The sequence below is a fragment of the Chelonia mydas genome, chromosome 2 (genome assembly GCF_015237465.2).
Source record: "Chelonia mydas isolate rCheMyd1 chromosome 2, rCheMyd1.pri.v2, whole genome shotgun sequence".
NCBI classification, from domain to species: domain Eukaryota; kingdom Metazoa; phylum Chordata; order Testudines; family Cheloniidae; genus Chelonia; species Chelonia mydas.
In genome coordinates, this window is record NC_057850.1 from 59,415,787 (window position 1) to 59,431,608 (window position 15,822).

At 38.3% G+C, this 15,822-nt stretch overlaps 1 protein-coding gene across 2 annotated transcripts in view; it reads left to right on the plus strand.

The window, feature by feature from the left end:
- Positions 1–15,822, plus strand: part of ARFGEF1 (ADP ribosylation factor guanine nucleotide exchange factor 1) — a 184,009-nt gene that overhangs the window by 55,239 nt on the left and 112,948 nt on the right. Inside the window, exons 1-2 of one of the 2 annotated variants that reach the window (XM_043539525.1) lie at positions 9,520–9,538; positions 13,304–13,334. Coding sequence is in view for 1 of the 2 variants with exons in the window: in XM_037892470.2 (XP_037748398.1) it covers positions 13,304–13,334 (31 nt within the window). In the remaining variant the exon portion in view is untranslated. Of the gene's footprint in view, positions 1–9,519; positions 9,539–13,303; positions 13,335–15,822 lie in introns of those variants that run through there. The other variant, XM_037892470.2, reaches the window with a different exon arrangement.

Genomic DNA, 15,822 nt, shown 5'->3' on the forward strand with positions numbered 1-15,822 from the left:
AAACACAATAAAAGAATTCTGAGGATTCACAGTTTAGAACTCAAGCCACAAAATGCCACATTAAGGTTCCATATGCAACCTGAACTCTTTTTGCATGTATGTATTTTGATAGTTTCTTAATTATACAAATACACTGTTTTTCAAATGTAATACAATTGCATCTTGGTTTTTTACAACTTTAGACTTGTCTGTCCTCTTGTAATGCCATGTTTTGCTCTCTGTCTGATAGTCTGTGGAAGTCATTTACATAGAAAGTGCACAATAAACTATATTTAAGTATTCAACAGAGTAATAAGTTAATGGAACTTCTAGACCATCTAAATTATCAGTTGTTAGCTTTGTAATTAAATGTCTTATTCTGAATTTCCCAAAGGAAGTTACTGCTGCTTCGTAGAAGACTGCTGGTTTAGGTTTTTGAAGTTTGAGGAATCTAGTGTAGAAGCAGTAACAATTGCCATCTAAAGACTGTGTTTGAATAGTTTTGCATTGGTGAAATACAAGTTTTTTTTAATGTGCACTATCAAATTTTAGTAATAGTTACTCAGTAAAATCTAACATTGCACCTTACTTTTTTTTTTTCTTTTCTTTTTTTTACTGCTGAGCTAGAAACTGTTTTACCATGATATAATCCTTGGCTGTACCAGTAAATCAACTGTAGCAGATTCCATGGGTTATGTCATGGGTTATATTCCATGGGTTATGACATCCCCACCATAATCCTACATTGCCGGCTACATCAGTTGACTTGGAAAACTTCTAGGACAATAAGTAACTGAAATGGTTTATGATGAGTGTTTCATTTTTTCAAATGGTGTTTACACCTGCTAAATTTGATTTCAGAAATAAACACACTTTTCCATTTGCTGAAATCTGTTGCTGCAACAGCTCTCCTATCTTGATTCAGTTAATATAGACTCATAGATTTTAAAGTCAAAAAGGACCATCGTGATCATCTAGTCTGACCTCGTACACATTGCAGGCTACAGAACATCACCCCCTCCCTAGAGTGACAGACCCATAATCTCTCACTGAGTTACTGAAGTCCTCAAATCATGATTTAAAGTAGGGCTGTCAAGCGATTAAAATAAATTAATGGTGATTAATTGTGCCATTAAACAAATTAATAGCGCGATTAATTGTGCTGTTAATAATAGAATACCATTTATTTTAAATATTTTTGGATGTTTACTACATTTTCAAATATATTAATTACAACACAGAATACAAAGCGTACTGTACTCACTTTATATTTTTTATTACAAATATTTGCAATGTAAAAAAACAAAAAAATTGTATTTTTCAGTTCACCTCATACAAGTACTGTAGTGCAATCTCTCTATCATGAAAGTTGAACTTACAAATGTAGAATTATGTTAAAAAAAAAGTTTTATTTTTGAATGCAATGTTAAACTTTAGAGCCCACAAGTCCATTCAGTCCTACTTCTTGGTTAACCAATCACTCAGACAATAAAGGTTGGTTACAATTTGCGGGAAATAATGCTGCCCGCTTCTTGTTTACAGAGTCACCTAAAAGTGAGAACAGGCCTTCACATGGCACTGTTGTAGCTGGCGTTGCAAGATATTTATGTGCCAGATGCACTAAAGATTCATATGTCCCTTCATGAGTCAGGTGCCACCAGCAGAAGGTTGATTTTCTGTTTTGCTTATGTAGTTTCCGCATCAGTGTGGTACTCTTGTAAGACTTCTAAAAGCATGCTCCACACCTCATCCCTCTCAGATTTTGGATGGCACTTCAGATTCTTAAAGCTTGGGTCGAGTGCTCTAGTTATTTTTAGAAATCTCACATCAGTACCTTCTTTGCGTTTTGTCAAATCTGCTGTGAAAATGTTCTTAAAACGAACATGTGCTGGGTCATCATCCGAGACTGCTATAACATAAAATATATGCAGAATGCGGGTACAACAGAGCAGGAGACATAAGTCTCCCCTCAAAGGAATACAGTCACAAATTTAATTGATGCATTATTATCAGCATGGAAGTATGTCCTCTGGAATGGTGGCCGAAGCATGAAAGGGCATATGAATGTTTAGCATATCTGGCGTGTAAATACCTTGCAACGCTGGCTACAAAAGTGCCATGCAAATGCCTATTCTCACTCACCAGTGACATTGTAAATAAGGAGCAGGCAGCAGTATCTTCCATCAATTTAAACAAACTTGTTTGGCAGAAGAAGAAGTAGGACTGAGTGGACTTGTAGGCTCTAAAGTTTACACCATTTTGTTTTTGGGTGCAGTTATGTAACCAAAAAATAAATAAATCTCCATTTGTAAGTTACACCTTCAGGATAAAGAGATTGCACTACAGTACTTGTTTGAGGTGAATTGAAAAATACTATCTCTTTTGTTTATCATTGTTACAGTGCATATATTTGTAATCAAAAATAATAATTTAAAGTGAGCACTGTATTCTGTGTTGTAATTGAAATCAATATTGAAAATGTAGAAAAACGTTCAAAATATTTAATAAATTTCAGTTGGTATTCTATTGTTATAAGTGCGATTAATTGCTATTAATTTTTTTGAGTTAATCATGTGAGTTAACTGCGATTAATTGACAGCCCTAATTTAAAGACTTCAAGACCCAGAGAATCCACCATTTATTCTAATTTAAACCAGCAAGTGACCTGTCCTCCATGCTGTGGAGGAAGGCAAAAAAAACCCCAGGGTCTGTGCCAATTTGACTTGGGGGAAAATTCCTTCCCAACTCCAGATATGGAGATCAGTTGAACCCTGAGCATGTTGTCAAAACTCACCAGCCAAACACCTGAGAGAGAATTTTCTATAGTAACTCAGAGCCTTTCCCTATTAGTGCCCCTTCTCTGGCCGTTTGGGAATTTTTGCTACTAGCAGTTGTGGATGGGCCACATAGAATCATAGAATATCAGGGTTGGAAGGGACCTCAGGAGGTCATCTAGTCCAACCCCCTGCTCAAAGCAGGACCAATCCCCAATTTTTTCCCCAGATCCCAAAATGGCCCCCTCAAGGATTGAACTCACAACCCTGGGTTTAGCAGGCCAATGCTCAAACCACTGAGCTATCCTTCCCCTACATGCCATTGTGGGCAGTCTCATCCTACCATACCCTCCATAAAATCAAGCTAAGTCTTGAAGCCAGTTAGGTTTTTTGCCCCTACTGCTCCCCTTGGAAGGCTGTTCCAGAACTTCACTCCTCTGATGGTTAGACAACTTAATCTAATTTCAAGCCTAAACTTGTTGATGGTCAGTGTATATCTCTGCTCTTGTGTCGGCATTGGCGCGTAACTCCTCTTCCTCCCTGCTATTTATTTAAGTTATCTCTGTATTCATAGAGAGCAATCTTATCTCCCTTCACCCTTCTTTTGGTTAGGCTAAACAAGCCAAGCTCCTCGAGCCCCCTCTCATAAGGTAGGTTTTCCATTCCTCAGATCATCCTAGTAGCCCTTCTCTGCACCTTTCCATTTTGAATTAATCTTTCTTAAACGTAGGAGACCAGAATTGTATGTACTATTCCAGATGAGATCTCACCAGTGCCTTGTATAATGGCAATAACACATCCTTCTCTCTACTGGAAATACCTTGCCTGATGCACCATGGGATTGCATTAGCCTTTTTCATGGCTGCATCACATTGGTGGCTCATAGTCATCTTGTGATCAACCAATACACTTAGGTCTTTCTCCTCCTCTGTTGCTTCCAACCGATACATCCCCAGCTTATAGCAAAAATTCTTTGTTGTTAGTCCCTAAGTATTACCTTGCACTTTGCACTATTAAATGTAATCACATTTCTATTAGTCCAGCTTTCAAGGTTGTCCAGATCTTCATGTATGCTATTTCAGTCTTCCTCCATATTTGCAATACCTCCCAACTTTGCATCATCCGCAGATTTTATTAGCATGCTCCTATTTTTGTGCCAAGGTCATGAATGAAAACGTTAATCTTTTTTGTTGCCCGTTTCTGTACCTTTTCCATTTCTAATATGTTTCTTTTGAGATGGGGTGACCAGAACTGCGTGTGGTATTCAAGATGTGGGCATACTATTGATTTATTTGGTGGTATTATGATATTTACAGTCTTTTTGTCTATCCTTTTCCTAATGGTTCCTAACATTCTGATAGTATTTTTGACTGCTGCTGCACTTTGAGCGAATGTTTTCAGAGAACTATCCACAGTGACTCCAAGATCTTTTCTTGAGTAGTAACAGGTAATTTAGACCCCATCATTTTGTATGTATGATTGGGATTATGTTTTCCAAAATGTATTATCTTGCATTAATCAACTACTTTGTTGCCCAGTTTTGTGAGATGCCTTTTTTTAACTCTTCACAGTCTGCTTTGAACTTAACTATTTTGAGTAATTTTGTATCATCTACAAACTTTACCACTTCACTGTTGACCTCTTTTTCCAGATAATTTATGAATATGTTGAACTTTGTTCTTCCCCCTGTGATGCATGGAGGTGGAGTGCAATGGGTATGTCATAAATATTAAGGGAAGAGTAACCACCTTTCTGTATACAGAATTATAAAATCCCTCCTGGCCAGAGGCAAAACCCCTTCACCTGTAAAGGATTAAGAAGCTGAGATAAGCTCGCTGGCACCTGACCAAAATGACCAATGAGGAGACAAGATACTTTCAAAGCTGGAGGTGGTGGGGGGGAAACAAAGGGTGTCTGTCTGTCTGATGCTTTTGCCGGGACCAGGTCAGGAATGCTCTTCAGAACTTCTGCTAAGTTAGTAAGTAATCTAGCTAGAAATGCATTAGATTTCCTTTTGTTAAATGGCTGGTAAAATAGGTTGTGCTGAATGGAATGTATATTCCTGTTTTTGTGTCTTTTTGTAACTTAAGGTTTTGCCTAGAGGGATTCTCTGTTTTGAATCTGATTACCCTGTAAGGTATTTACCATCCTGATTTTACAGACGTGATTCTTTTACCTTTTCTTTAATTAAAATTCTTCTTTTAAGATCTTGATAGCTTTTTCATTGTTCTTAAGATCCAAGGGTTTTGGTCTGTGTTCACCTATGCAAATTGGTGAGGATTATTGTCAAGCCTTCCCCAGGAAAGGGGGTGTAGGGCTTGGGGGGATATTTTGGGGAGAAGACGTCTCCAGGTGGGCTCTTTCCTGTTCTTTGTTTAACACGCTTGGTGGTGGCAGCATAGGGTTCAAGGACAAGGCAAAGTTTGTACCTTGAGCAAGTTTTTAACCTAAGCTGGTAAGAATAAGCTTAGGAGGTTTTCATGCAGGTCCCCACATCTGTACCCTAGAGTTCAGAGTGGAGAAGGAACCTTGATAGGGTACATCTGCCCATGTACATGACCATCCATGAACTGTATTGACTGGTTAATTCCCCATCATGTATGTTGGATGTGGGCCAATTGAGGAGAGGCCACTGGAGCAGGCTGGGCTGGGAGCAGTGCAGGGGCTCACATTTTCTTGTGGCCATTGTGCCAGGTAGTCAGTGCATCAGCTCCTTATGTTGCTGTTCCTCTTCCAGCTCTAGCTGTTGCTCTTCCTACCTTGTGGCATGCTCATGGGCATTATAGTCCCTTGCCATTTTCTCCTCCCTTTCCAGCATCCTCGCAGCTGCAGACTGGCTCTTCTTGTCCTGCCGAAGGAGCAGTCTGACCTATTGGCAGAATATAGCAGCTCATATCTGGCCTCTTTTCTTTTTGCCCCTTAAGTTCTTACTACTCTCACTAACAGTCAGTGACATCATGTGTGAGCACCTTATCTGGACTACAATTGATATCTTTGAAAAGCAGTGAAGCTGCATATTATTTTTCTGTCCAGTGGCAAGAAAATATGGCCCAGGTGGAATTGTAGGAAGCGATTGGAGGACTGTTGGCACCTGGGCTTGATTAGCCTGTGTTCTCGCTGTGAAGTAGGCAGGTTGCCAGCCTGGGCTGAGTCCTAGGCTTAAAGCACCCTCACTCCTGGATGAGAGGTTTTTCTGTGTGGAAAGCAGGGAGGTTCAGGCAACACCTAGGTTAGAGCATGGGCAGTGATGCTGTCTCTCTGCAGTGATGTACATGTCTTCTGTACCTTGGATATCTTTAAGAACTGTACAATGGTAATGGTAAATCTTTGGATTACCGCACTTGCCGTTTAAATGCAGGCAATGCTTTCAGATCAGATTTCCCATGCTGCTTCTCTTTTGTTTGGTCTATTTAAATATGATTATTTTAGTTCTTCCTGGAAGTCTCTGAATTGCCTTCAAAGCGTTAACATGTCTTCTGTTGCTGCTGGTTAGTCAGGGAGAGAGAAGCTTTTGATATTGGCATCCTTCTCTGCTAGTGCTAAGCTTTAGTACCAGCAAGGAGCGATGAGATAAAATGGGCAATTTTGGTATCTGTTTATATACCTTTTCACTTCCATTCTAAATAAACTAAAAATGTATTTAGCATAATCTGTTTAGATTGTTAGTTGTGGAGGGCAGAGACTGTAACATATTTGTACAGCGCCTAGCACAAAGGACTCAAGCAGGTTGGGCTCCATTAGAAACTACCACAGTAGAAATGTTTAATAGCATAATTTCAGTTTGTCTCTAAATACATAATGAAAATTTCAAGGTTTTTGAGTTGCTTAATGCTGATGACCTATGTGAATTTCAAAGGGTTCTTAAACAAGTGCAGCAGTAATAGCTGCAATACAGCGCTTAGCACCTAGTATTTAGACCTTTGAAATCAGAGGGATTTACAGAGACTGCTAAGTCAAGAGGGCCCAAGTATACATAACCATGAAAAGAACAACATAGAAATTGCCCCCCATGTTGAAAATCCTGTGGTGACTTTTGAAAGATTTCTCCTTCCCACAGTTGCTGCATACCAAATTGAGCAATATTGGCAGTGTCAGATATTGGGGAGACTAACCAGAGAAAATATAGAGAAGCCAACTAAATCAAGCAAATGCTTTAAAATATACACTTCAGGATGTACACTATTTAATTACTAATATTGTATAAAATTATTCTTCATTGCATGTTGCCTGGAAACCGGTTCACTTGCAGTGACTCAAAAGAACTGACTCAGAATTGCTTTGTCCTTTCAAACTCTCCTCTCTTATCCTGGATTGTAGATCACTTGTTTGCTTATTAGATTTTCTAGGTGTCTTGTCTGGTTCTCCCTTCTGAATATTTAGGAAGGTTGCATTTTTAAAACTGTTACTTCTCACTTTCATTCCTTCCTTGCCTAGATATTGAGTTATCTGGGTAACATTATACAGAGACCTCCCACCTACATGCAACTTCTTGCCGGATCAAGGACTTAGTTCACACTTTCCTTTTAAACCAAGTAGGAGCTTTCTGTGCTAGAATACCATGGCTACAGTGAGACACCTCTATAAACTGCTGAAATGTAATGGGGAAGAAATGAAGCATGTGCATTTTTAGAAGGAAATGTTATAAATGAAATGTTCGCAAAAATTATCATTTTTCCAGTATCATACTCTGCTATGATAATCTTACTAACCTGTTGTTTTCCATGTTATAGTATAAATCATTCTGTATCTTTACCAGTAAAAATATATTTTCATATTGACTTGTTCATATCAGTACTTGTTCAATAGTAGATAATATGAAAAGGAGTACTTGTGGCACCTTAGAGACTAACCAATTTATTTGAGCATAAGCTTTCGTGAGCTACAGCTCACTTCATCGGATGCATACCGAAGAAGTGAGCTGTAGCTCATGAAAGCTTATGCTCAAATAAATTGGTTAGTCTCTAAGGTGCCACAAGTACTCCTTTTCTTTTTGTGAATACAGACTAACACGGCTGTTATTCTGAAACCTGTCAGTAGATAATATGTATACCCATTTTTGTTCTGTTTAGTATATGTGACTTTTCGTTGTGATATTAACTGTAGTATTAGCTACCTTTTTGTTTTAATGAAGTCAGGAAATCCAACGCGAGCTGAAGTGACGCATCCCAGCTCCAACTGTAGACATAGCCTTAGAGCCGTCTTTAGGGGAGAGGATTTATGTGTGGGTATTGTGGGGCTCATGGGGAGTGGGATGTATGTTTCTGCCTCTCTGCCATCCTTCCCAACCAAGCAGAGTGTGTAGCTCAGTTAATACCACCTGAGGATATATTGGCTTTTCTGCAGAGCGCCTTTATGTAATATAACCCTCTGAGAGGTTTTACCAAACTAATTCAGTAGCTTCACTTGAACAGTGCTGGCAGGGAATCCTAGAGTTGATGCAGAAGCTCTGGGCCTCTGTGTTGATACCACAGGCCTCCAGCACATCTGTGGCTTCTAGAAGCTGAATCCCTGCCCATTCCACCCCAATTTTTTTCTCTTCTCCTTCCCTTCCACTCCCAAATCTATAATTATGTTAGGGGTAATTTAGCAGAATTTTCCAGTCCCTGGGCTCTGTGTGTGTGCGTTTTCCCTCATGAGAGGGGGTGATCTGGCCCTTCACTGTTATCAGCCTAACTGTGTTTTCCCTTACTGTGGAAATCTCACTCAGATTCATGGGGAAGGCTTTATTTCACTAGCTTGTACCTTGCCATGTCTGTCGTGTATCTCTTGATCACCATTCTGGTTCATCTACCATCATGGTTTGAGAGTGGAGTGACAGCCATGAAATAGTAACTTTTCTAGTTTCTCTGAAGATTTTAGGAAAGTGTCAATAAATGTCAGAAATCAAATAGCATATGGAAAGACCTACGGGCTGAATGGTCTCTCAATTTTACTATAATTTTCCTTCTATCTATAAGATCTATTTTAGGTTAAATAGGGGAGAAAATGTTGTTACTGATTATCTACAGCAGTACAAAAACACACAGTTCTGACAACTCACTTCTTTACACTACATTGTTCTCAGTGAGGAATAAAATGTGAGGCAATGCATAGTGAGACCACTACTATTTGATCTTTCTCTTCCTCACTATAATTCTTTTTCTTTCTTTCCCCATCTGCCTGTGTCCTTTTTATCTATTTACATAGTGCTGTGCAGTTGGAGAAGTTTGCTAAAGAAGAATTTCTTCCCCAGAGGTCTCATAGCCTAACAAAACAGGGGCCACGTAATGGAATCAACAAGCAGAATGGCTCTCAGAGTTGGAACCTAAAGTGGAGATATTCATGTGTGTTTTTTTTAGGGAGGAATGGAAGAGAGACTGACTAACCATGATTAGAAAGCTGTTTCACGTACACAGACCAGCTTCCACAATCAACACTTTTCGTCATCTCCTTTTACATTGTCTATGTCCTGTTTTTTTGTTTTGTTTTTTGGGTCCCTCTGCATCCCCTTTCCTTTTGGTCTCTTCCTCCAGTTTTCTGTTCTGTTTTATTGTTTTCTCCTACCCCTTTTTTCTCTGCCTTTGTACTTTTATTGACAAGCTTCTCCCTATTTTTGTGTAATACAGATTATGTATTTTTGTGTCTTCTAGAGCAGACGCCCAGAATGAGTGCTTGACGCATGGGCAGTCTCGGTAGGAAAAATAACAGGCTATGTCATTTTTTCTCTGCAGCCCTTCCATATGTAAAACTAGATGCAGAGGTGAAACTAACTGCACTCATCTGGATCAAGTTGTGCTGCGTATAAAGTGAGGGTTTAATAATTTGCTTTTTATGTGCTGCTTCAGACCATTTTCAACTATCCAAAGTATGTTTATGTTGTGGGAGAATAACTGACTGGGAAGCGTGGTGGGTATTTACTCATACATAACCGACAAAGTGTGTTTGACCCACTGTGCCTAAATACTATAGAGTAAAGGCTGCTGAGTTTATGAAAGTTCCTGTTGAGTTCAATTACACAATTTACTTTTTCTTCCCATTTTCTCAGGATACTGTGGCACAAGAAGTTAACAGTCTCCTGTTTTAATGGGAGGGGCCTAGAGGCATAGTGTATTCAGTGATAAGTTCTTTAGATTTTTGACACAATGCCTCTACCACCCACCCGTCCTCATAGTCTGCTGGTTTGGGTCACTTCACTTTGGAGGACTTTCTGGTACCTTTGTTTGGATAGTCGTTGAAGACTCTGACTTCTTTTGTTCTGAAGCAGGAAGGGAGGAGAGATGACAGCTTATTGAGAGAGAGATCACTGCTCATTCCATATCTTGATTCCCTGCAGTATAGAAAATGGTTCTTTCTCCTTGGATAGGTGTCCCTGTTTGGACATAAGCATGTTTTAATGAAAATATCAGAGGAGTTAGATATCACTGGTTATGACATACTGTTCATTATAGTTGATGTATTGTTATTGTATTGATAAATAATATGCTTGTTGGCTTTCTGAAATGAGCTTCTGGAGGATAAATAAAGCATTAAAATAAATTGCTGTTAGATTTTTTTAAAATTCAAAGTGGCAAAACTGCACAAATCATGTAGCTTGTTTTCTGTAAATAAACAGATTTTTGTAGAGCTGGACTAGGTCTGTTTTTTAAGCCATTTGGTCCAGAACTGAAATGCCTCCTGCTGGCTATTGGAATGTAATTTATAAAACGGGTTTAAAAATTCTGGATTGTAGTTCTGAAGTCAATAACATGACAGTGTGATTAATTAGCACAACTTCACCAGTCAGAACTTCTTTTCATAACTTAGACATAATCATAAAAACAAATATATGTTTGGAAACTGAACACATTAATTGTGAAGAGAGAGAACTTTTTAAAGGCCTTTATAAACTATTTTTTCTTGTCTCTGCCTCCACCAAGTTGAACAGGATGCCACCTCTCCATATCCTGTCATTTCACTGCAAAGGATGAAAACCACACTTTTCCCCCAGTGTTACTCAGATGCCCACCTAGACAAAGCTGTTTGGCTTTTTTGAGTTCCCCTGTCCTAATAGGTTAGTTACCCTAATTTTTAATACAAAGTCAATCTGACAAGACTGGTTGATTTCTCTGCTGCAGTTGGAAACCCAGCAGATGGAAGTGAAACTAACAGTTATATTAGTTTTCAGTTTCTTGGTGAAGTTACCAATAGCAGAAAGGAATGCTCTAGAATTATTTATTCATCGAGAGAAGAACCCAGAAAAGGGGGTGGAGGTAAAGTAAGGGAAGGCTCCAAAGATGACTGAGGAAAAAAGAGCTTTCTCCTTCCACCAACAAAAGAAAAAGATTTCAAATGATCGGATGTCTCGTAGGTCGATAGGGTTGTAGGTCTAGACTGATATGAAGATGCTGCTGACTTTAGGCAAAGCACCCTGGTAGAAATCCCCTTTTTCCAATAATTAATGCATCTTCCTAGGTGTTACACCTAATTCTGCTCTCATATCTTTTATGTTTTTGGCCTCTGGCTAGTAGGTTTACACCTTTGCCAGTATGTATTTCATACATTTCTTTTCAAGTCCTGAGAATTGAAGAATTAAATCAGTTTCTGGTGGGATTTTCACTAATGAAACTAGCCATCCGGTTGTGCTTTCTAACTGGGAGAAGAGAAGGAATGCCAGCCACTCCAGAAGTAGCGCTATTAGATTTCAAACTGGTATTCACTGTTTATTGGAAGCATTACCTTAAGTTTTCCTCAACATTTGGCAGGCTTCCCTCTGTTCCCTAAACATATACAACTCAGTTTAATTTTATCATAAAAATTAACAAAGAGTGGCTTAATGTTACTGTGATTGTATCTATTACAAAATGAAATAGAATCCTTGGGAAAACAAAATTTTATCTAGCTCGGGAAGGATTCTCTTGACTAAGAATAGTTTTTGTAAGTGAATTTAATATTTGTTTAAACTAGAGAGGGAACACTGAGATATGAAATAGCTTTGCTATAAGTGAGTTTAATGAGAAATGTTAACTTCCTAATCAGTAAGAATCTGCAAATACCAAACCTCTAGTTCTGTCTCGTGGCAAATCAGAATTACCACTTTGAAATTAAAAAGGAAAAAACTAGAAGTTCATACAATTTGTACATACTCAGAACTGTTCAACTATAAAGATAGCAACTTTTGTGTGTGCACAATTGAGAAATGCAACTTCTGAATAATAAATCTCATTTATGGAGAAAGGGGGTGGCTGCTTAATTCAAATAATTCAGTGCATGTGAGGCTAAAGTACTACATCATTTCTTGGTTAATGATAATGTTCAAAGGTAAATTGTAATGCAGTCTTATTTTTCTATCATTTCTAACTGATGAAAAATGTCATGAGTGAATACTCTATGCATGTTTGATCGATGCTTACGATTAGAACAGGAAACTTTGCTCTAATGATACATCAGTATCATTTTCTTTTTCTGTGATGAATATTAATAAGATTTCATGTATTGATTCTATATAATTTTATTATTCAACTGTCCATGTCTTTCCCTACTGTAACCAGAGCAAATTCTGTGGAAATCAGATTCCTTAATGCCCAGTAAACACCATGTGTTTCCTATGAAAGATGTTACAGTTTACTTTGTTGTGAATTGTGAGTAATCTGGTATCTGAAGATTTTATTTTTTTTTCTTAAAATTAGCTACACAATTGTTTAATATTTTGTCACAATGTCTAGAGTCTAGACATTTAAAATACTGGGCAAAATTAAGCATTTTTTATATATCATTGACCTGATTATATGAAGGATGGGGAAAGGATTAAAGTCTCATATTATTTCTTCCATTATTTCTAAGTTGCAATAATTTAAAAATGATTTATTTTAATATCATGTCTGAAGTGGAAATGCTACAGGAGTATGTTTTTGCTCCAGGTCATTGCTTCAACTGTTTGCAGTCAGTTGTATATTCAGAAAGGAAAAATTGTCTGTATAATTGGTTTCTTAAGAGCACAAGTGAGAAAGTTTTTATAGGTAAAACTGATGTCATTAATGTAGTTTTCCTGTTCATTCATAAATCAGACTTGCAAAGTTTGCAAAGATAGGATACAATGCATATATTGATAAAACAGCCTAATGTTAGAGTTGTTTGTCTTCAAAGGATTAAAAACCATTTTATGTATACTTGTTTTGACTGCAATCTTCACCACCACCCTTTTATATCTTTGTGTAAGCTGTCTGGGACAAAGGCTATGTATTGAAACAGTGCCTAACACAAGGTGGCCCTGATTTTGTTTGGGGCAACTGGGCACTACTTTAAATAATAAATTACTTGGAAAATAAAGATCTAGCTCATCTTGGTTTTGATACTGCATTAATAATATATTAGTTGCAAATTAGATGAGAAACGAGTTATAGAAACACTTGAACTGCTCGTGATGGTGGTTGCTGTTTTAAACTGAAATTTGGTTCAACAACTTGGTGTTAGTCCAAATAGAAGTTTGACTTTCCACCTGTTAACAAATATAAAATTAGAGTGACTGTGCATATTAATATTTCCATAACTATGTTTTTATGATCAGAATTCTAATTCACTGTTTCCTTTTACAGAGGAAATAAAAGCTGAAACAGAAAAACAAAGGTATGTAATAGTTCTCTTCCTCTTATTGAGCAAAAATAATTTGTCTTGTGAAAATAGGAAGAGAAGTCATATAGGCACTTGTATAGTATTCATTATGAATTCAAGCATATAACATTATCCATATGGTGACTCATCCTGAAAGGTGCTGAACATCTCTTGTGCGATACATAATACTCAGGAGCTTGCCTGCAACTGCCACTCCTGTCTGTTGCAGCTGTTATATAACTTAGAGTGAGAGCAGAAAGATTTGAAGGGTTGTGGGGGGAGGATGGAATAGACTGGGGTAGGGACCGTGTGGGAGGTAGACTTGGATTGGCTGTTGTGGGCTGGGATGAGACCCTGGGGTCAGATATTGCGATTAGATGAGCAACCAAGGAAGGGAGAGACTGGGATTGGCTGGGCAAGGAGCTCCAGGGAGACTGAGCTGGGGAGCCTAGAGATGGAGACTAGTACTGGCTGAGCAAGTAGATTGGGATGTAGAGACTGGGTAGGCTAAAGGAAGAGACTGGCACTGGGTTGAGGAGTCAGGGGTAGGGAGACAGATCTAGGACAGGCTGAATGGGACACATGCAGAGTGTATAGAAAGATCTGTGACCATTAGAGAACACTCCCTCCAGAAGTTGGAATAGAATCCAAGCTTCTAGAGTCTGTGTTGCTCTGCTGTCAGCAAATCTGCGAACACCCTGGCAAACTGGGCATTTGTTATGATAGTCTTTAATTACATGATACATAGGACTCCTGCCTCATTCAGTGCACAGGATGAGCTGTGTTCTAGGGATGAATCAGAGCTGAGTAGTGAAGGAGGCTATTGTCTGTAGGATTCCCGCCTCATTTGCTGCAGAAACTGGATGGTATTTTGTGAATGAAGCAGGGGAAGAGTGATAATGCTCTCATGGTTAAAGCAGTTGAATGCTACCCAGGGGATTTGGATCCTATCCTGTCCTCTGCCACAGAGTTCCCGTGCGATGCTAGGCAAGTCACTTAAACCAAACTTTTCAGAGGCCAGTAATTGTGCATTCCTCATTTTCTGAACGTCCATCTTGAGACCCCAGGGTCTGATTTGTAGCAATGTTGAATACTCACTCATAGCTGCAACTGAAGGCAAGGGCAACTGTGCTTTGGAAGATATGAATTATTGCATGTTGCTTTGTACTCTGAAAAATTAGACCCTAGGCTCCTCAAATTGGGCATCTAAAATGTGTAGAAACAATGAGGAGCCCTTGTGGCACCTTAGAGACTAACCAATTTATTTGGGCATAAGCTTAGCCCACAAAAGCTACTGCCCAAATAAATTGATTAGTCTCTAAGGTGCCACAAGGACTCCTTGTTGTTTTTGCTGGTGCAGACTAACACAGCTACCACTCTGTAAAATGTGTAGACACTTCTTATCTTACCTTCTCACCTCTCTTTGTCTGAGTCCCCTCCTGCACCTCACAGAAATGTTATAAAAATAAATTAATGTTTCTGAAGCACTCAGATGAGCACCATAGAAAAATCCATGAGGAAATTAATAATTCTGTTCTCATAGCATATTTGAATAGTGTGCAGTAAATAAGATATGCAACCACACATTGAACAATGAGGATAGAACAAAATACTAAATAGCTTTTTATATAGTGAGGATCATCCATCTTGTGCACTGAATGAGGCAGGAATCCTGTGGAAAAATAGTATGTGATCATGTAATTAAAGACTGTATCACAATGCATATGCACAAAGGGGCCTCATCCAGGTTGCATGTGCAACCTCAATTCTGACATTTTATAGTTTTTGAGTGTTAGGCTTTGCAGCCTTTAGGTTTTTAACACAGTTGTTTTGTGAGTATATAGTTTTGCTTGTGTGTGTAGTGTACATATAATCCTTACCTATGATGAAATATTTTGTAAATAGATTTTTATTTTGTTTATATATTTTTCAGGCATGTCTAAAGATTCTAATAGTGGATCTTCAGTTTCCTTTATTGCTTTGGAGGCATATAGACTTGTTAGCTATGGATGTAGGATGTACCCCTCCTACCAAAGAGTTATCAGTTGTCTTTGGCTGCAGAGGAGGTAGAAGATCTTCCTTTGCAGAGCATTAGGACAGAGGAACTTCCTATTTTTCTCCAAAATTCATTTTAAACTCCTTTTCTTATCTCACATTGGATATCTAGGTAGTTAATAATTAACTCCACAGTCTGATTAACCTTTTGAAAAATTTTCTTTGAGGTGTTGTATGGCTTTGATCTGCTGTTGGGGCAGACCCCAATCCATTCAGGGAAGTCAGGGGCAAGAAATGCCTGTCATGCTTCTTATTTAAGATTGGTACTAGTCAGGGTGGATCGATTTAAAGCCACAATGTAAACTATGATTTAAATCACCAAGTGGAAAGCCTCAATTGAAGTTATCGATTTTAATCAACTTTTCCATTTGTACTTCAGTTATTTTCTAAAGAGAGGTGAATTCTCATTGATTGAAGTAACCATTAAAACCATGTTGATTTACAGCTC